Raw genomic sequence first — 22,471 nt, 5'->3', positions numbered from 1 at the left:
TGCAGCTCTTTGATTGGTTGATTAGTAGAACGTGAGTATTATTGAGTTACAGTTCGGTTTAAACCAGGACCAAACACCTGTACTGCACTCAGTCAGACCTGCTTCCCCCCACGCTTCACCCCGCGCTGTTTGGGGTCGGAAACGATGATGCGCGTGGCGGAGCTGCAGCCGGCGCGCGACAGACCTGAGATGCTGCTACTGCACGCGCTCCCGGTGAGTGCACTGCCTGCGGAGTGCGCGTGCGGCGGGTTCGACCAGAAAGACGATCACCCGCATTCACATTTTCATCATCACCCACTTTATCAGGACTCCCATCACACGTGAGTAGAATATTAATGTTCTGTATATACAGGAGGTTTGTTATGGGTACTTCATTACAAAAGTAAACTTGCTAGAATTATATAAACAGGAAACTACGTCATAACTTTTGTTTTTATACCAGCATCAAACTTTTGCTATTGAAACTTTGTTTGATCTTGGTTCGATCCTTGCCTCATGTCACTGTTTGTAAGGAGTTTGGTGTGTTTTCCTAATCTCCACATTTTGGACACTTCTAGTACTGGTTAAGGTACTGGACCAGTAATTGAAAGGTCCTTAGTCTTTAATTGCTTGGATTGTCTAAGGTCACAATTGTAAGTCACTTTGGATAGTTTGGTGTGTTCTCCCAATATCCAACTGAGTTTTCTTCTAATGTCCAGGTTTCTATCCAACTCCCAAAAACATGAAAAATGTCATTTTTGTTGGAGTGAATGAGCCAGTATTTCAGAAAATGTGTAAATAAGTGGTGACCTGTGATGGATTTGCGTCTAGTCCAGGGTGTTAACAATTTATGAATAAACGTGTATGAATCACACAATGTAAAAGTGTTTTTAACCCTATAACGCCAAGTGTATCATATTTGATACATGAGTTTTTGAGACCTCTACATTATCAGTATGTATATTGTTTTCCTGAAAAACTTGATGTGTACAATTTGATCCTTATCTTCTGCCCCTGGTTAACCCATTTTATTGAAAGATCAAATATGATACAAAACAAAACTTAAATATGCAAACTCTTATTTAATTTAAGGTCAAAAAAGGTTTTTGGGCAATGTTCTGGTGGTTCAGGCTTTAAAGGGTTAAAAACAAAGTGACATTTTGGACACTTCTAGTACTGGTTAGAGTATTGGACTAGTAATTAGAAGATTCATGGTCTAAGCCCCACATCTGCCTGGTTGTTGCTCTTGGGCTCTTGAGCAAGGCCCTTAGTCCTTAATTGCTTGAATTACAATTGCAAGTCAATTCAGATAAACATGGCTGCTAACTACCGTAAATGTGAGATCTGTCAGTCTGGCCAGTTTCCTCTGATCTCTTTAATAAACAAATTGTTTTTACCAGTAATAAGATCACATTAGGGACCTTAATAGTTGCTTCAAAGTGACACTGACATGGTGGTGGTGTGTTAGTGTGTGTCGTGGATCAGACACAGCAGCGCTGCTGGAGTTTTTAAATACCGTGTCCACTCACTGTCCACTCTATTAGACACTCCTACCTAGTTGGTCCACCTTGTAGATGTAAAGTCAGAGACGATCACTCATCTATTGCTGCTGTTTGAGTTGGTCATCTTCTAGACCTTCATCAGTGGTCACAGGACGCTACCCACCGGGCACTGTTGGCTGGATATATTTTTGGTTGGTGGACTATTCTCAGTCCAGCAGTGACAGTGAGGTGTTTAAAAACTCTGTCACCATTGGTCCCACATATGCCTGGTTGTTGATCTTGGGCCCTTGAGCAAGGCCCTTAGTCCTTAATTGCTTGGATTGTGTAAAGTCACAATTGTAAGATAGATAAACGTCAGATCTGTCAGTCTCTTTTATAAACAAGTTGTTTTTACCAGTAATTAGATCACATTAGGTATGTTGATAGTTGCTCCAAAATATAAAACAGATATTTAACACACTTGGAAAGAAACATTCTCAGGTTGGTCAGTTAAATGACAGGGGTAGTCTGGGACACCCTAACCAGCAACCTAATTTATAGATTTACTATTAGCTAGTTTTTGCATTCCATTGGATTTAATGCAGAAAAAAGGGTTGGCCTTATTTTATATGCATTGTGTTATTCAAACTTGCATTTATGACATTTCACCCTGTTTGTGTATAGGTTCGAAGCCATGCAGCGCAGGCACACGACTCTGAGGGAAAAGGCTCGCAGGGGCCCAGCGTACATGTTCAGTGAGCGAGATACCAGTCTCACAGTCGAGGAGGAACGGTTTCTGGATGCGGCTGAGTATGGAAACATTCCAGTCGTCCGAAAGATGCTGGAAGAGTCTGAGACCCTTAATGTAAACTGTATGGACTACATGGGCCAGAATGCCCTGCAGCTTGCAGTAGCTAACGAGCACCTAGAGGTAACCGAGTTGCTACTCAAGAGAGAAGGACTGGCACGGGTGGGTGATGCCCTGCTCCTGGCCATCAGTAAAGGTTACGTGCGCATCGTAGAGGCCATCCTGGCACATCCAGCTTTTGAAGGAGGCCTCCGCTTTGCCTCGACTGCCCTGGAGCAGGACCAGAAAGATAAAAATGATGACTTCTTTGCCTATGATGAAGACGGGACACGTTTCTCCAGCGACGTGACACCCATCATCCTGGCTGCCCAGTGCCAAGAATACGAGATCATACACACCCTGCTGGGTAAAGGTGCCCTCATCGAGAAGCCTCATGATCACTTCTGCAAGTGCACTGAGTGTTCAGAGAAGCAGAAGCAGGACTCATTCAGCCACTCACGATCACGCATGAATGCTTACAAAGGTCTAGCAAGTGCCGCTTACCTCTCGCTGTCCAGTGAAGATCCAGTTCTGATGGCGCTGGAGTTGAGCAACGAGCTTGCCCAACTCGCAAATGTCGAAACTGAATTTAAGGTGAGAGAATGAACACCAGTGTAAAAATGTACTCACATTCCATTACAAGAGCCAAATAATTTTAGTTGTCTTACTAAATATGAGTGCTCTCTCTGTGTGTTCTCTGGAAGAGATTTATGCTCAGATGATGCAAAATTGTGGTTACACTGATCAGCCATAACATTATAACATTTATCAGCTCCACTTACCATATAGAAGCACTTTGTGGTTCTACAATTACTGACTGTAGTACATCTGTTTCTCTGCATGCTTTGTTTGCCCCCTTTCATGCTGTTCTTCAATGGTCAGGACTCTCCTAGGACCACTACGTGCTGTCCTCACTGTCACTGCTGGACTGAGAATAGTCCACCAACCAAAAATATCCAGCCAACAGTGCCCCGTAGGCAGCGTCCTGTGACCACTGATGGTCTAGAAGATGACTAACTCAAACAGCAGCAATACATGAGCGATCGTCTCCGACTTTACATCTACAAAGTGGACCAACTAGGTGTTGGTGTGTCTAATAGAGTGGACAGTGAGAGGACACGGTATTTAAAAACTCCAGCAGCGCTGCTGTGTCTGATCCACTAATACCAGCACAACACACACTAACACACCACCACCATGTCAGTGTCACTGCAGTGCTGAGAATGATCCACCACCTAAATAATACCTGCTCTGTAGTGGTCCTGTGGGGGTCCTGACCATTGAAGAACAGGGTGAAATCAGGTTAAAAAAGCATGCAGAGAAACAGATGGACTACAGTCAGTAATTGTATATGGTAAGTGGAGCTGATAAAATGGACAGTGAGTGTAGAAACAAGGATGTGGTTTTAATGTTATGGTTGATCAGTGTATTTGGCTACAATAAATAAAAGAATATTTGGAGGAAACAGGTAAGGCATGAAAACCCAACCAGAACTGTACCTACTGTCATGTATTCCATATGGACAAAAGTATTGGGACGACCCACAAAAATCTGGCTGTTCCAACAGAGTGATGAGCCATAACACTTCATAACTGGCTTTTGAAATGATCAGCTTAAAGTATTTAACTCAATTCCTTTGAGAATTTGTGGGATTTATTAATAACTGTCTGTACCAGAAAACCAGCCGAAATATTAGGTCTGATGATTTTGTCATATTTTCATAAATCCCACAGTAAACATATAAATGTATACAATACCTCTACAATTGTATGTGAACTTTTAACCTTAATCTAAGGTTAGATTCAATTCAGTTAGGCTAGATTGTTTTTTTTTACATCATTAAAATAAGATTACATGCTTGTTTTACCACGATCACCAGTTTTTAGTTCTCTTTATGGTAGAAATACATGTATGGGCTCCAGATTAGTCATCACGAGAGCTTCCAATGCTTGATTATACATTCCAGCCTGCTATTTTGGCAAAGGTCTTTCTTTAATTATGTTATTAAATAATTCAGGGGTGATTCTGGTATCCCAGGGAGGCTTAATGGAATTTTAAAGGACAGACTGAATTTAAATATTTCCAGACCAAGATCATTTCAGATTCATTTAAAAAAGGTTTGGTCACATATGGACAACAACGCATCGTCGTGTATTCATATAAATAAAGGTTTATGGTGTGATGAGACAATCAAGCATTCAGTAATCTCATCGGTACAAACCACCCACCCCCACCTCTGCTATCCAGGAGAAGTTAATTCAAACTGAAAAGAGATTGCAGTTCTTAAAATGAAAGGCTAAGGTTGCACAAGGCCATAATCACAATATATACTGGGACACGTTTTTTTTAACTTTTGCTTCATGTGTAGCCTAATACAGTTTACAATCATATGTGGACTGATTTCTAACAGTCAGAATTTTATAAGTTTTACATTTTTGAATTTGTTCTAGAACGACTACAGAAAGCTTTCCATGCAGTGTAAGGACTTTGTGGTAGGGGTGCTGGATCTGTGTCGAAACACAGAGGAAGTTGAGGCCATTCTGAATGGTGACGTGGACCAAAACCCTCTAAGTGACCACAACAGACCCTGCCTCAGCCGTGTTAAACTGGCCATCAAATACGAGGTCAAAAAGGTAATATATATAAACCTATATATAGTCATATATAGTGATGGCTAGGTACTAAAATAATAATAATAAATACAAATATCTAATTTAGAGTGATATTGTGTTTATTTACCAATTTCTAATTATTTATACCAATTTAATCTAAAACATGTTATTCATTCATATTAATTTACCATTTTAAATATTTAACAAATACACAAACAATTATTTCAATACCTGATTCTTCAGCACAATTACTTTTAAATCTGAGCTGCTGCTGATGTACTCAAACAAAATCACTTTTGAGTAAATAATAAAATATTTACCAGTTGGCACCAGTTGGCAAAAAAATGATTAGATAGATAGATAGACAGACAGACAGACAGACAGATAGTAACTAATACATTATTTTGTGGTTGATAAATCTAATAAAGCTAATCTATTAATATTCACTGATCATTTTTCTTCAGAGATGCTAAAATAATAACTAAAAGCAAGCTATACATGGATACTGCACAAGAAAGAAGCACCTGCTCCAATCAGGACCTTAAAGCTTGACTGAAGGTACTGCTGAGACAGTTCACCTATGTGGTTGTCCAGCATCCAGCAGCTTCCAGTTCCTGGCTGCTCATTTGGACAAATTACTTCTCAGACCTTCCCATTTTGTCCCTTTAATACAGACGAAGATAACTCACCATCTCTAGTCAATAATTTTTACTAACAATGATTTAAGGGGCCATGCCACATACAAATAAAGAACTTTGTACACGTTCAAGTAAATGTGTGGGCAAGCCGTAGCCTAGTGGTTAAGGTACTGGACTAGTATTCAGAAGGTTGCCGGTTCAAGCCCTACTACAGCTAGGTTGCTGCTGTTGGGCCCTTGAGCAAGGCCCTTAACCCTAAATTGCTCAGACTGTATACTGTAACTGTAATGTAAGTCACTTTGAATAAAGGTGTCTGATTATTTACTTACATTTACGGCATTTAGCAAAGTTGCTTTATGTAGATTTTTAACCAGGCATGTATCTAAAAAATGTTAAATAAATACATGAAAAAGAATGAAATGTTTATTGGAAAGACAAAAAAATCAAATGCAGAACTCATAATCTCAGAACTGCTGTACGTATGTTTCAAGTATGTGCAGGTTTTTAACTGTGTGTAATGTTTATTAGATTCATTTAAGTTTTCTGTGCAGTTTGTGGCTCATCCGAATTGCCAGCAGCAGCTGTTGACGCTGTGGTATGAGGATCTATCAAGATTGAGGCAGCAGTCTATTGGAGTTAAGTGTTTAACAGTGCTGGGTGTGATGGTGGGTCTACCCTTCCTGTCTATTGCATACTGGATCATGCCATTCAGCAAGGTACCATCAAACACAATCCGATTGAATAAAAACTGTCTGCGATGAAATGATGCCTTGTTTATAGTTTCTACCCTGTGTTTCAAGGTGGCACCAGACCCACCATGGCCCTAATTACAATAAAGCAACTACTGAAGATATAAAAATAAATGGGATTCATTTTGTTTTTCATTTATTGTTTCTTTTTACCAGCTGGGTCAGGTTCTTCGGAGTCCATTCATGAAGTTTGTTGCCCATGCAGTCTCCTTCACCCTTTTCTTGATTTTGCTGGTGCTTAATGCCTCAGATCGCTTCTTAGGAGTCAAAAACCTGCCAAATGAAACAATCACTGATCACCCTCGCCAAGTCTTCAGGGTCAAAACCACCCAGTTCTCATGGACCGAGATGCTGATTATGAAATGGGTGCTTGGTCAGTATAGTTCAAGTAATTACAGTAAGAGTTCTAGTTTGGAATCACACTGTGAGAAGCCACACTGTCATTAGAGAGTTTGAGAAGTGAAATAAACGTGGCTTGTATTTCACTGTGTTTAGGAATGATCTGGTCTGAGTGTAAAAAGATTTGGAAAGATGGGTTACATGAATATGTAATGCACCTCTGGAACATCCTTGATTTTGGTATGCTGTCCATCTTTGTGGCATCATTCATGGCTCGTCTCATGGCATTTCTACAAGCCTCTCATGCACAGCTGTATGTAGACCTTCATGTGACCAGCTCGGACCTGAATAATGCTTCACTGCCTGCGGAGGTGGCATACTTCACTTACGGTGAGTGTTAATGTACTAATCTAATAATAGTCTCAGGGGGCCAGACGGTGTCTCTGACAAAATTTGAAGTCTATTTGAATGATTTTATTTTATTTTTATTCATTTGACTCCTGAAGTCAGAACCTAAAAAGCAGCAGCTTTATAAACTGCACTGTAGCATACTTAATAGTATAATGTAATTAATCCAATAGAAATAGTATACTTACACATACAATGATCAGCCATAACATTAAAACCACCTCCTTGTTTTTACACTTTCTGTCCATTTTATCAGCTCCACTTACCATATAGGAGCAATGGTTCTACAATTACTGACTGTAGTCCATCTATTTCTTTACATACTTTATTAGCCTGCTTTCACCCTGTTGTTCAATGGTCAGGACCCCTACAGGACCACCACAAAGCAGGCATTATTTAGGTGGTGGATCATTCTCAGCACTACAGTGACACTGACATGGTGGTGGTGTGTTAGTGTGTGTTGTGCTGGTATGAGTGGATCAGACACAGCAGCGCTGCTGGAGTTTTTAAATACTATGTCCACTCACTGTCCACTCTATAAGACACTTCTACCTAGTTGGTCCACCTTGTAGATGTAAAGTCAGAGACGATCGCTCATCTATTGCTGCTGTTTGAGTTGGTCATCTGCTAGACCTTCATCAGTGGTCACAGGACGCTGCCCACAGAGTACTGTTGGCTGGATATATTTTTGGTTAGTGAACTATTCTCCATGAGGTGTTTAAAAACTCCATCAGCACTGCTGTGTCTTATCCACTCATACCAGCACAACACACACTAACACACCACCACCACCATGTAAGTGTTACTGCAGTGCTGAGAATGATCCACCAGCTACTCTGTAGTGGTCCTGTGGGGGTCCTGACCATTGAAGAACAGCATGAAAGGGGGCTAACAAAGCATGCAAAGAAACAGATGGACTACAGTCAGTAATTGTAGAACTACAAAGTGCTTCTATATGGTAAGTGGAGCTGATAACATGGACTGTGTGTAGAAACAAGGAGGTGGTTTTAATGTTATGGCTGATCGTGTTTAACACACTTGTGTGTGCTGGTAAACAATGCCTGCCAGTCAAAATAATGAATGTTTAATGGAATTGGCAGCTACATTCATAAACATATGAACACTAGGACTTGCAGTAGAGGTCATTGCTGTGGTGTTACCCATGAGAAATAATGCAAAAAAGGAGACCAGTGCTTTAAAACACCTCAAAGAGAACTAAATGGTAAGCCTATTCCCAAAACTGTAATTGAAAAGATTTAGATTGTTTTTTTTATGTTTGGGACAATGTCTTTTATGGAAGATGTTTGATTTTAAATGGGTGAATAAGACAATCTAATATAACACAGCTGTACAGACTCCTAACCCAGTGAGCACAGCCCCCCTTTGGTCAATGTTATTGCCTGGATTTACTTCGGTTTCTTTCCATTTCCTCCCATAAAAGCATGCCAATAATTGGTATGGCTATTTAAAATGGTCTCATATATGACTGTGTACGTGTGTAATAACTTACAATGGAGTGGCACTCTGTCCAGGGCGTATTCCCACTTGGGTACTTACCTGCCACTCTTATCAAAATGAAGTGGTTACTGAAGGAGATTAGTTGAATGGTAATTATGCATATTCCATGCAACATATCCCATGAACATCAACACAGTATTTCAGATTTTCATTTGCTGCTATACCAATAACTAAAATGAAATACTAAGGCATCAGTTTTTAGTTGGCTGAAGTAATTTAATAAAGATCAATGTTATGTTTCTCAGCAAGGAACCGATGGCTTCCCTCCGACCCCCAGCTCATCTCTGAGGGTCTCTACTCTATTGCTATAGTCCTGAGTTTCTCCAGAATTGCCTACATCCTGCCAGCAAATGAGAGTTTTGGACCATTACAGATTTCTCTGGGTCGCACTGTGAAGGACATTTTTAAGTTCATGGTCATATTCATCATGGTTTTCCTCGCCTTCATGATCGGCATGTTCAATCTGTACTCGTACTACCTGGGTGCCAAGTATAATGCTGCATTCACCACGTAAGTCTGAAGATCTCTGGTCAAAACACCACTTACCACAGTAAATATTAAGTAGTTCTGAGGCTTAGCTGACATAGTGTCTGTCTAGTAAACAGGATATACTGGGTTTCTGGACTCTTTAGCTAGGGTAGCTCAGAGGCCCTTAACCCAGTTGCTTAGATTGTAACCTGTCTCAACTGTATTGCTTTGGATAAAACTGTCTCTCTAATGCATACATGCAAATGTAAATATGTGTACTTAACAGAGTGGAAGAAAGCTTCAAGACCTTGTTCTGGTCCATCTTTGGTTTGAGCGAAGTGATCTCTGTGGTATTAAAGTACGATCATAAGTTCATAGAGAACATTGGATACGTCCTGTACGGCGTCTATAATGTTACAATGGTGATTGTCCTGCTCAACATGCTGATTGCCATGATGAACCATTCCTACCAGGAGATTGAGGTGATTTCAACCGCTGAGAGACTTGTTTTATTGTTTTTATGCTTTTTTTCATTAATCTTTTAATCTTCTGATTGTTTTCTGAACAGGAAGATGCAGATGTTGAGTGGAAGTTTGCCCGTGCTAAGCTCTGGCTCTCCTACTTTGATGAAGGCAGGACTTTGCCTCCTCCCTTTAATCTTGTTCCCAGCCCCAAATCCTTCTATTACATGGTGCTACGTACCAGATCTTGCCTTGTCAGGCTATGCAAAGCCAAAAGTCGTCATGGTAGTCAGCAAGACACAGACATCTCAAACTTTCAGTCAAAGGTTGACATTTTTACTCTTATAAATAAGTGTACATTTTCTTGTGACTGGGGTGGCACTGAAATTGGTACATATTTGTGCCTTGATTAGGAATGAGAATGTGGTGTACCTTTCTCTAATGGTGTGAGTATTGTCCATGAGGCCTGACTCTATACCTTCTTTTATAGAACTAATTGAAATGAATGCTACATTTATTTTCTTAAACAAAATATGCCTACAAAAGATACAAAATACATATACTTTTGGAAACCACCTCAATTACAAGCAAATGTACATATTGCACCCTTTTTTCCAAGTTTTTGTTATTGTTGCCAGCCTGTTTTAAGACATACATTGATTGTACTATTGTGAATTGTTCTTTATTTCAGCTCCATAGGTATCGACCTTGCCGGACCAATGATGTGTACACAGTGAGAAATCATTTCAAACATCCAACCAGATACCAGGTAACAACCTTATTTTAATTCATTATAAACAATAACTTTATGTATATTTAAAAACATGGCACAACCTACAACATGCCCCTAACAGCTGTTGAGGAAAATGTTAAATATGGGGTGCATGGGTGGCGCAGCAGTCTAATACACTAGCTCACCTTGCGTCTCAGTGGTAAAGGTTGAGGGTTATTGTGTCATTCATGTTCAATCTGCTTCTAATTCATGGCAGACCTGTTTATTAGTGGTTCTTGCATTACATTCAACCATACACATTTCTTTTCACATAAAGTGACAGTCAGTGTTTTCTCTAACACAGAAGCTGATGAAGCGCCTCATCAAGAGATACGTTCTGAAGGCCCAGGCTGACAGTGAAAACGATGAGGTCAATGAGGGTAAGCAAGCAAATATTTCTGGTTTCAAACCATTATGCATTTTGTTCAGAATCACCTGGTTTTGCCCACAAATAAAGTGTTTGTGCATTTATGTGTGTGTGTATTTCTTCAGGTGAGCTAAAGGAGATAAAGCAGGACATCTCCAGCCTACGGTATGAGCTTTTGGAGGAAAAATCTCAGGTTACAGCAGAACTGGAGGATCTTATCCAGCAACTAGGAGACAGACTAAGTAAACTACCCAAGAAATAAGAAACCCTGGGGAACTTTCAAGCAAGATGCGCTGAAGAACTTTTGACTAAAACCATTAAAAAAGATATATGAAGATCACAGTTTATGCTAATTGCATTTTTAAAGATGATAAAAGTGTTATATATATTTTTCTAGAAGTATACAGTTGAATTTGTGTGATTCTAGTATTTAATCAGACATAAAAAAAGGTAAATTATTACAAAGTTATACCAATATGTAGCTAATAGATTTATCTGTATTATGTAATTATATTAACAGATGTTAATATAACCCTAAAATTAAAGTAAAAATAAACAAACCAAGATTGTACTTTTAACGTATAAATACATTCATATAGAAAGTTTGTCTACTTTGTTCTTGTTAATATAAACTTATTATTATATAACTTATATTAACTTAATATTAAATCTGTTATTTCATTGGTCTGTGTTTCTTTTTGTATTGTAATTATTTCAGGCTCAAATCTTGTTTTTAACATTGCTAGCTTGCTTTTTTGGTCTTTTGGTACTTTGGTATTTACACACATATATTGACACTGTAAAACTACTTTGGATGTTTTGGGTTGTCTTTTTTTAAGACTTTTTAAAAGAACCACTAAATTTTGCTTTTATAGACACAGTAAAATGACCAACTCTGGCCATTCATAATCACTAGTTAGAAATCAAAAGGCCATGGTACAGAATTAAATGGATTTATAGAACTTTTAACACCAAATTATATTCGAACCAGCATATTTTGTCCAGCTAGAAACACACACATGGAAAAAAACACAAACGTGGAAGGGTCATTTACAGAAAATACAAGTGTATGTACACTTTGAATTTTGTAGTAATGTCTGGGTGTGAGTGTTGTGCGTGTGTGTGGTAGTTCCAACACCATTTCACATAACCCTCAGTGACGCTCTACGCCAATCAGGAGCGTGTCGACCTGTGAGTGTTTTTACAATGTTTAGCGACTCATGTTAACAATGTTATAGTAAGTTTAACTCTCATTTTAAGAGACTGTCTACCATAAATTTGAGCTGACAATCAAGGGACGAATTTGACTGAAACTCTTGAGTAAATCTAGCTTTCATGTTTTTTCTTACCCACTGCTACTCAGTAAGACACGCCCTCACTTCATTCATTGCCTAGCTCGTATTGTAGTCACGTAACTAGCAATCTCAGACCAATCAGAACATAGATGCCCGTTGAGGGCGTAAAGTACGTTCAGGAAGTGGTATGAACAATGAATTAAGTTAATAGTGCCATACTTTTCCCACCTGTCTTCAGACGCTGACTTCCCCCGGTTGAGTTGTGCAAATAATGAATTTTGTTTTCGAAAAGCGGTGGGGATTTAAGTTGTGTTTTTCCCAACATTTCCACATTTACAACATTGCTATTGGCTAATGAGTAAACATGACTAACACTTACTGACCAATTAGAACGCGGGAAATGTTACGTGGGTAAACTTATGACGACTTATGACCGGAAATGCGGTGTGTAAAATTATGATGAACTGTGTTTTTCTCACCCCTTTTCCGACATAGCCACATCTGTAGAGTCAGCATCATTTTTAATGTAAGAAACAAAATATCAGTAAAGGCTGATGGTGGATTAAAATGGACCAGATACTATTTTAGGAGGTTAACAATACACCTGTTTATAGTGGTATTGCATACTATAATAAAGTTGATCTTCTTTCAGCGTTTAAAATGTATTGTGTAGAAATGTGTACTATCTGATTTCTGTCGGTTTATTTAAACATTTACACTGATTGAGGGAAAATATTTTTGTGTGAATTAGTTTTTAAATAGAAACATAAAAGACTGCTGCTATAATTTGAATATTTACAGCATACTTAAATTAAATGTAATCTTTTAAGAAAGTTTGTACTTGTAAAACGGGCATTAAATAAAAATATCTTTCACACCTGTTTTCCACAACTTCAATGTTACAATTGGCCGAAGCAGAGACACGTGACTACTACTCACTGCCCAACCAGTGCGAGCGGGTCTTTCACTGAATAGAGGTGTGGAAAAAAGAAAATACGTTAACAGAACTGCTCTTTTCTTCCCACCGCTTCCAGATCCTGTTAGAAGAGGGGTAAAGATGGCGGACGACCCCAGCGCGGCGGACAGGAATGTGGAAATCTGGAAGATTAAGAAGTTGATTAAAAGTCTGGAAGCAGCCAGAGGGTGAGCAGAAATATTCGTTTATTATTAATATCCCAGATTAGAGGGTTTCACTGACAGCTAATAGATCTGCTGATGGTTTGAGTGGAATCAATGCGGCCACATGCTGGTAATGTGCTAACAGCTGGTGAACATGGTGTGGATCATGGTAAAGGGCCTCCATACTCACACATTATACACTCACATCATTTCTGCTCTCATTCACTCTACCAGCTTATAAGTCTTAAAGCAAATATAAAAACCAGAAGGTTGGGCTGAAGAAACTGATGCAAAAATAAGAGACCTCATTTAATCATTAATATATCATTAATATGTTATGTGTATTGTCTGTGTTATACAAGTGGTGTAAACCCAAAATAATTAGTAAATACCAGCTTTTAACTCCAGAGCAGCTTTTATCATTCTGAATATCTGAATGGGTTATGGTGGCATGTTGGAGCTTCTTAAAGTAGACAGTTGTGTCCATGAGGAGGGTAAATATTTATGTTTTCATTGACATTTATATTTATGTCAGCATTTAGAAGACACTCTTATCCTGAGCATCACACTAAAGTTCTAACTTATTAAACTTCTACTTAGTCTAATAAGTACTAAGAAAACCATCTTTTAAAGACAGCTAGATAATTACCATGTTGGGTGCTCGTACAGAGAAAAGCATTGATACCTGTTTTCCTTGAGTCTTAATAGGTGGACCAAGACAGGCCAGACTTTTAGCTCAAGAGATATGAGGTACAGAACAGGGTTTAAGAAGCGCTTTAGGGTGGGTCAGCGTTGATAAGTTTTTGGCTTTCTAGCCAAGCATTTAATCCATAGTCTTTTATCAGGTGATTGCAGAAGGCATGGATTGTAACATGACATCACCCTGTTGTTCATCATAGCACTCTTCAACAATTTTAGCAAAGAGTGTTTAGAAAGAGTGTTTGTGCCATATGGTGCACTTGATCCCATGAAAGTACCTCACATTGTAATGATGGCTGTTATAGAACCAACCAAGGGCAGTTGTAGCCTAGCGGTTAAGGTACTGGACTAGTAATCAGAAGTTCGATGGTTCAAGCCCCACCACTGCCAGGTTGCTGCTGTTGGACTCTTGAGCAAGGTCCTTAACCCTCAATTGCTCAGACTGTATACTGTCACAGTACTGTAAGTCGCTTTGGATAAAGGCGTCTGCTAAATGCCAAAAATGTAAATGTAAACCATGAACAGCAATTCTTATACCTGATAATTTCCAATAGCTGGCAGCTTATACCATTACAGATCTCAAAGTTGACATCAGTCTTTGTGGGTCGAAAGCATCCTTTGCCTTCTTTTAAACATAAATTCATCCAGACCATGTTAAATAATTGCTACCTGATGTGTGAAGTATTCCCATCCAATAGCACAGCCATTTATAATAAAACCAGGTGGAATGTGCACAAGGGTGTATTAGTGGCATTAATAGTTAGAACTAATCCCCCCTCTTTGTTGGGTTCTACAAAATTCAAAATCAGACAGCATGATGTGTATAAATGTGAATTTCTTTCTTTACTATAGAAGCTCTTTGTAGGTGTGCTAGATACAAATAGCTACAACAAACGAAATGTACATTTTTTAAACACCCATGAAGTTGGTAAGAGTTTCTCTACCCTGTTTGGTTTGCAGGAATGGCACAAGTATGATCTCCCTCATCATCCCTCCGAAGGACCAGATCTCGCGGGTGGCTAAAATGCTGGCGGATGAGTTCGGCACAGCCTCGAACATCAAGAGCAGAGTAAATCGACTTTCTGTGCTGGGAGCCATCACCTCTGTCCAGCAGAGACTTAAACTCTATAATAAAGGTGGGTGTGTTAAAATGTGTGCCAGCAATTAGTGCTGGGTAAAGGTGCACCAGTGATAGATTTTGTATACCATTGTGTTTTTGTATTCTAGTCATTTTCAGTTCTTTGTTAAAATTCATCTGCTGTTTGCACCACTCCTATGCTGGCCAAGGAGGGTCCTGGACTAGCACTTACCCTGTCTGACCTGTGCGAAGTTGCCTGCTGTTTTTTACACCAGGCAGTGATGAATTCTTAAAGAGAGTCGCGCTAGCTCTTGTTGCGGCAGCATTGAGTATAAATGTCCAACCTTCCCTCTCTCAGACATGCCCAACTGTGTCTGTCCAGCACCCAGCTGGTAGTATTGTTGTGAGTCAATCTTTAGAGCTCAAACTGTCTACGGTTGTGCACTAACATATTAGACTGCTTAACCACCGGACTGCCCTCGATTCCCATTTCTTTACAGAGAAATAACACAGGCCCCCCCTTGCCCCCCTGGCCACTCATGTACGTGTTGTGTTAATATTTATACCATATTTGTCTTTTATCATTCATTTTTGTTTGGCACCTTCTTCAGTTCCCCCCAATGGACTGGTGGTGTACTGTGGGACCATAGTGACAGAGGAGGGCAAAGAGAAGAAAGTCAACATCGACTTTGAGCCTTTCAAGCCAATCAACACGTCACTTTATTTATGCGACAACAAATTCCACACGGAGGTAGGAAGAGAAACTGATGAATGTGTGACAAGAATGAATGGTATGTTTTCCAGCATGGGATGTCTTGAAATGTCTTTAGTAGAATTTCTTCCTCTGTGAGGTTAAAGCAGAACCGTTGGGATAAGTTGTGTTTACAAAACTATCACTACAATGCTTTAGGGTTAAATAGAATTTTATAGCTCTAAGTGATGTATGTTTTTTTTTCTTTTTTCTTATTTTTATTCACTTGAAGATCTCTCTTACAGCTAAGAATAAGAACACAGACAAAACTAGTCATGAGTAAAATGAATATATTGTTGAAAAGTTGTTGAAGTTAACTTTAGTGTTGTGCTAAAGCCACAAAAATCATGTTACTAAGTACTCATCACTCCAGTACAAACTAAAGTCGTTACTCCTGTCCACTGCAGGCCCTCACTGCGCTTCTTTCAGACGACAGTAAATTCGGCTTCATCGTGATCGACGGTAGTGGAGCGCTCTTCGGAACCCTGCAAGGCAACACGAGAGAGGTGCTGCACAAATTCACAGTAGATCTGCCCAAAAAGCACGGTAAAGCATGTTTCCTTCATGTTATTCATTGTTATCACCTGCTTAAGCCTGAATACTTACTGTTTGTTTTCCCTCTGTTAGGAAGAGGAGGGCAGTCCGCTCTGCGATTCGCCCGCTTGAGGATGGAGAAGAGGCACAACTACGTGAGGAAGGTGGCGGAGACGGCTGTGCAGCTCTTTGTCTCAAACGATAAGGTCAACGTAGCCGGGATGGTTCTTGCTGGATCAGCTGACTTCAAAACTGAGCTCAGTCAGTCAGACATGTTTGACCCGGTGTGTTACTTGTTTGCTTTCTTTATATCCTGCATGTTCCACTTATTTATGTTCCACTTTTTTGACATTTTATTTGCCCCGCTTCACTACACAGAGGTTACAAGCCAAGGTGCTCAAACTGGTGGACATTTCTTATGGAGGAGAGAACGGCTTCAATCAGGCCATAGAACTGTCTGCAGAGGTGCTGTCCAATGTCAAGTTCATTCAGGAGAAGAAACTAATAGGTAGGAGATCCATAAATGTGTGTGTTTCTGTGTACACTTTCATATTTGGGTTAGAATCTCTGAATGTGTGTGAGTTGAGCTTGCACATACACTAATCAGCCATAACATTAAAACCACCTCCTTGTTTCTATACTCACTGTCCATTTTATCAGCTCCACTTACCATAGAGAAACACTTTGTAGTTCTACAATTACTGACTGTAGGTCATCTGTTTCCCTACATACTTTTTTAACCTGCTTTCACCCTGTTCTTCAATGGTCAGGACCACCACAGGACCACTACAGAGTAGGTATTGTTTGGGTGGTGGATCATTCTCAGCACTGCAGTGACACTGACATGGTGGTGGTGTGTTAGTGTGTTGTGCTGGTATGAGTGGCTAAGACACAGCAGTGCTGCTGTAGTTTTTAAATACCGTGTCCACTCAAGACACTCCTACCTAGTTGGTTCACCTTGTAGATGTAAAGTCAGAGACGATCGCTCATCTATTGCTGCTGTTTGAGTTGGTCATCTTCTAGACCTTCATTAGTGGTCACCACAGGGTGCTGTTGGCGGGATATTTTTGGTTGGTGGACTATTCTCAGTCCAGCAGTGACAGTGAGGTGTTTAAAAACTCCATCAGCGCTGCTGTGTCTTATCCACTCATACCAGCACAAAACACACTAACACATCACCACCATGTCAGTGTCACTGCAGTGCTGAGAATGATCCACCTCCTAAATAATACCTGCTCTGTGGTGGTCCTGACCATTGAAGAACAGGGTGACAGGGGGCTAACAAAGTATGCAGAGAAACAGATGGACTACAGTCAGTAATTGTAGAACTACAAAGTGCTCCTATATGGTAAGTGGAGCTGATAAAATGGACAGTGAGTGTAGAAACAAGGAGGTGGTTTTAATGTTATGGCTGATTGGTGTAGCTACCACTGTTCTAAGTAGTATATTAGTCTCTAACACATCATACCTGTGCCATCGCACTAATAATAATGCTAATAACTGCTCCCAATCCTGTCCATCCTCATCATTCCCAACAATATATCGCAGCATCTTCATCTTATGTGGAAATTGTACTGATGCATTGCTGCAATTCTGTGTCTGTTTTCAGGTCGTTATTTTGACGAGATCAGCCAGGACACTGGGAAGTACTGTTTTGGAGTGGAGGACACACTGAAAGCTTTGGAAATGGGAGCTGTAGAGATCCTCATTGTATATGAGAACCTGGACACTATGCGCTATGTTCTACGATGCCACGGTGCAGAAAGCAGTAATCCTGAAAATGGTACCTGGAAAATCTTCATTCCAAAAAAGCAGTGATTTGTACATTGTCTTTCATGTGTTAAATTAAAAGCAGTTCACAATCACAATATTTCATGTTTTTACCCCATAAACTTTAATTTGGCTTTCTGAGAAGTTGGGACACGAGCATGATGACCACTGTTACATCCCTTTCAGCAACACTGTGCTTGGAGACTTTTTATTATATTAAGAACTGTAGTTGGTAAAATACCTACAAATTGCTTGTTGAGAAATGTTATTGTTAAGCTCTTGTGTAATTTGCGGACATGTTTTCAAGTACAGTGGCTTTAGTGAAGTCTTAGATTGAAAAAATGTGAAACATTCTTGTATTGCTAAGAAGGTATTGCATGACAGAGTAAATTTCCAAATCATTGGGTTCACTTTCATGTGTGTTTTAATTAAAGTGTGCTGCTTTTTCCTTCAGATGAGAAGACGCTGTATCTGACACCGGAGCAGGAGAAAGATAAATCTCACTTCACAGACAAAGAGGTGAGTAAACAGTCTGTCTGAAAGAAAAGCCACATCCAGAGCCAGTGTCGTGTGTAGTAAGTGGGTACGAAAAACCCTCACTATGATGTCTGTCTATCTGTCTTTCTAGTCTATCTGGCTGTCTGTTTGTCTGTTTATCTAATATGTCTGTCTGTCTATCTTGTCTGCCTGTCTATCTAATCTATCTGTCTGTATATCTGTCTGTCTATCTAATCTGTCTGTCTGTAAATCTATCTACCCAGTCTGTCTTGGCTGTCTGTCTAATCTGTCTGTCTGTGTGTCTGTCTATTCATCTAATCTATTTGTTGCCTGAAAATTAGGGTCTGGGGTTCATTTTAAGTGAAGCTGCTGTAGGTGAAAGCAATCTGCTTCCATGATCGAAATTTGAATAATGCGATTGGCTAAACTTGTCATGTTATTTCCTTGTTTGGGTTTTTTACTAATAGAGAAGGGTGCACTGTGATCAGTGGATAACTGGAGTTGAGTTACCATATAAACTGTATTTTTGCATATGAAGATGATGCTTATGATGCTGATAAAGCCAGTGTTCAAATAAAACATACCAGGCTTATCTGTTACTGGTTAATAAAGCCTAAATGTTTTCAGAACCTTTTCTATTTGCTAATCTGAGTCTTGTACTTTAGTATTATAGGGGTGTTTTGCATGAGACTGTTATAACAGGAGAATGGAAATGAGAGCACACATGTCAGAAGTGACTTCATGGTATTAGTGCCCTTTTGGCCACTACTAAAACTTCTGTACTGTTTAGTACATTCGAGGTGACGTCACTGTTGCTCAATCGAGCCGGGGTTTGGATAAACTGTGTCTGTGTCAATCAACCTGAGTAATCCAATCCAACCAAGTGTGAAACCACCCAAATATTGTTCTCTTGTATTTCTGATTTTTTATGCTATTTTTCTGGCATTGTATCCATAGCAACAGTTTCACATTACTAATCCTAAAAGGTTGTATTGTATTGTGTTATACTGTTGTTTGTGTGGTTCAGACGGGGCAGGAGCACGAACTCCTAGAGAGCATGCCGCTGCTGGAGTGGTTTGCCAACAGCTACAAGAAATTTGGGGCCACGCTGGAGATCGTCACCGACAAGAGTCAGGAGGGCTCGCAATTTGTGAAGGGCTTCGGCGGGATTGGTGGTACGAGTTAATGAAGACGTTCGACATTTAATACACAGTTGTTTGAAATTATTTGAAATCTTGGTCATCGCATTTCCTAAATCTGATTAGATTAGTGTTTGGAGAAATCAAAAGATGGCTGTGATCCACAGTGTTTGCCAGTTGCCAAGTACGACTGGAGACCCATAATGGTTAGGGCAGTGGGTCGAAAACATTAGATCCAGTGCCAGTGGTTGCTTTGCATGATCATACAACACTCACATAACTAAATTTACAGGATCGGGTGCATCTTATGCTTTAATTAAAACCCTCTTATAATCATGTTCCCATATTCTAAAGTAACAGCACCCTAATCATATTGCCTAAATGATTCAGGAATGGTTCAAACACCAGGGTGAATCCAAGCTGCTTCTCCTAATTCCCAGTCAGATTGCAAATGTAAATCCCTGCTTCCTTTATTCCTAAAAATGCACTTTTTGAATAAACTTCAAACATCCCACCAGAAACCGTTTAGGGCTTATTTGAAAACATACAGCTTTTTAATCACTTCCTCTTTCTCTGCTCATCTTGCAGGAATCCTGCGCTACAGGGTGGACTTCCAGGGCATGGACTATCAGGGAGAAGACGATGAAATCTTTGACTTAGATGACTACTAGGTAGTCTGGACTGGCAGAGAATTTTTTAACGTAAACCATATTTGCTCCACTGCTCTGGGGAGGATGGGGAAGAGTGGAGAAAATGAATTATATGCAGAGAAGAAAAATGGTATTTGAATATGAATCCCTGACCTTAAACACAGTGACTATTTCCTGACTGGACAAGGTTATGCAGCTCCCAACTCATCATTACCGTCACAGCAAACATACGGACACGATGTCAGATTTTTTTCTTCCCACCTTTTCTAGACTCCTTGCTGCTGTGCTGTTTTAAGAGTTTCTGACTTTATGACGTTTTAAATAAAATATAAATGCCCAGGATCAAATCTGCACGTCATGTCCAGCATCTAGACTCACATTTCTTTACAGCTGAATGAATCTGGTGGCGCTCTGAGCCTCTAAAGGACCATTACACAGCTGGATCACCTCTTTGCCTCTCTGTGCTGCTGAATTTATGCTGACAGATATTTTTATTGGCCTGTGCACCATGTACTAACCCTTGGAAATGTTCCTCATACTGTTTGTGCCTGAAAAGGTGAAATGTGGTGTGAGTGGAAAGCTACTGCACAGTTCACAGTAATTCAGATTTTTCTTTCATGTCTTACGGTATTTCGATCAGATTTTGATATTCTGTTAACTGACCGCTGGATTAGTGACTTACCCATGCTTAGAAAAGTCCTGTGAGGCACTGATCATGAAGGTGGTGCTAAAGTGTACAGAATTATGACAATTAGACTGAAAACTAATTCAACCCAAGTATATAAATCACAACACTAGTCCAACACAGGCAATGCACATACTGTTGTATGTTTCTAACACACGTTCTAGAGGTTATAACAGTAAAATGAGAACACCTGGGTGACACACTATCAAAGCTGTTTTGTTTTTCCCTGACAGTTTTCTTGTCACACTTCATGTTGAGCTGATAGTGTCATCATTGTGTAAGATTTAAAACTGCTGCCCCATGATACATCAGAGATAAACACATTCACAATCTGAGTGTAGATGATCTGAGTTCAGTCTCTACAATTGTTAGTTTGTATTATGTTACAAATTGCATCCTGACCCATTTTTAAATGCATCAACATGTGAAATCATTCTTGTTTAGTAGAAATTGTTTTCCGTAAGGACCTTTACTTTCTTGTTGGGTTAAATCCCTGCATCTGCCCTGCCATGAAACTAATCAGATTCCAACCTTTAAATCTGCCAGCAACATTCATTACAGTTAATGGCATGTTTGGTAGATTTCTAATAACTGTCAAACATCATCAAAAAATACCGAAAACATCACAAATACAGCAAAATGTCCTATTCCACACGTAGGCTTCGCTGCAGCATTGTCATTCTAATCTTAGAAACTCTGTAGTCTAAGAGAAAGTCGTACTCAAAAGAATATTTTATATTCAAATAAATATTTGCTGTTTTTTCTTCTTCATGCTCAATCCATCAATATTTTGTATGAATCATTTGTTACGTGAGGTCACTGATATTAAACCCTCTTATTGTTTGCACATTTCCTCATTTTTGTCTGGTTAATAATTCTATATATACACACAACCCCAAATCATAAAAAAAGTTGGGACAGAATGGAAAATATCTTGGGTTCATGCTGTTCGCATTGAAATAAAAGTCAAATTAAATGTAAGCAACATTGCATTTTTTCCATACTGTCCTAACTTGTTCAGTCATGAATGGCTATGTCTGGGGCTATGCCAAGGCCCCACAGTGGATAGCCTTTCAGTTCAGGGATATGCTACTGCATTGCACCCATGGAGACCAGACTCGATGTGACCATGACCAGGACAAAAACGAGGTAAAACATGAAAATGCATAAAAAACATATAAAGAGTTATTTAACTTGCATATCACTCTTGTGTAAAAGTAATTGCCCCTCAGCTTAACTGGTTCACCCATGTGCAGCAATGGCTGCAACTGTAGACTTTTTATAAATTGTTAGTTTCACATCAGTGTGTGAAAGTTTCAGATTTCCTAAAAAAAAATCTATATTTTATATGAATGGTTAGTAGTAGCTGATAGATTATTAACAATGACCAGAGAACACTGAGGTAGATACACCTGAACAAGGTGCCAATCCAATATAGGGTGACAGACTTTCACTCACTCACAGGGGCAGTTAGAGCAGCCAGTACACCTTTGATATGATTTGGAATGTAGGAGGAAACCAGTGTACCCGACAAAACCCAGGAAAGCAGAGAAAAAGTGTATAATATGATAACAGTGGTAATAATAATAATACATGTATAAAACGTGAGTTCTT

The 22,471-nt window shown here is 39.5% G+C and overlaps 2 protein-coding genes across 2 annotated transcripts; both read left to right on the top strand.

Annotated features, from left to right (window-relative positions):
* Positions 1–144: 144 nt before the first annotated feature.
* On the top strand, positions 145–10,901 carry LOC134332903 (short transient receptor potential channel 7-like). Its single transcript, XM_063014737.1, has 12 exons — positions 145–320; positions 2,145–2,901; positions 4,758–4,940; positions 6,109–6,273; positions 6,463–6,679; positions 6,802–7,035; positions 8,817–9,081; positions 9,326–9,521; positions 9,608–9,826; positions 10,192–10,269; positions 10,577–10,652; positions 10,765–10,901. The coding sequence occupies exons 1-12, from the start codon at positions 145–147 to the stop codon at positions 10,899–10,901; spliced, it is 2,703 nt and encodes a 900-aa protein (XP_062870807.1).
* Positions 10,902–12,424: 1,523 nt separating this feature from the next.
* etf1b (eukaryotic translation termination factor 1b) lies at positions 12,425–21,709 on the top strand. The gene is made up of 11 exons (XM_063014351.1): positions 12,425–12,460; positions 12,969–13,077; positions 14,713–14,888; positions 15,442–15,581; positions 15,989–16,127; positions 16,209–16,399; positions 16,494–16,623; positions 17,725–17,898; positions 18,340–18,404; positions 19,411–19,558; positions 20,111–21,709. Exons 2-11 carry the CDS (start codon positions 12,992–12,994, stop codon positions 20,191–20,193), a joined length of 1,332 nt encoding a protein of 443 aa, XP_062870421.1. The 5' UTR covers positions 12,425–12,460; positions 12,969–12,991; the 3' UTR covers positions 20,194–21,709.
* Positions 21,710–22,471: the final 762 nt, after the last annotated feature.

This window comes from Trichomycterus rosablanca, chromosome 18 (assembly GCF_030014385.1).
Source record: "Trichomycterus rosablanca isolate fTriRos1 chromosome 18, fTriRos1.hap1, whole genome shotgun sequence".
NCBI lineage: Eukaryota > Metazoa > Chordata > Actinopteri > Siluriformes > Trichomycteridae > Trichomycterus > Trichomycterus rosablanca.
This window is presented reverse-complemented; position numbering and strand designations above follow the sequence as displayed.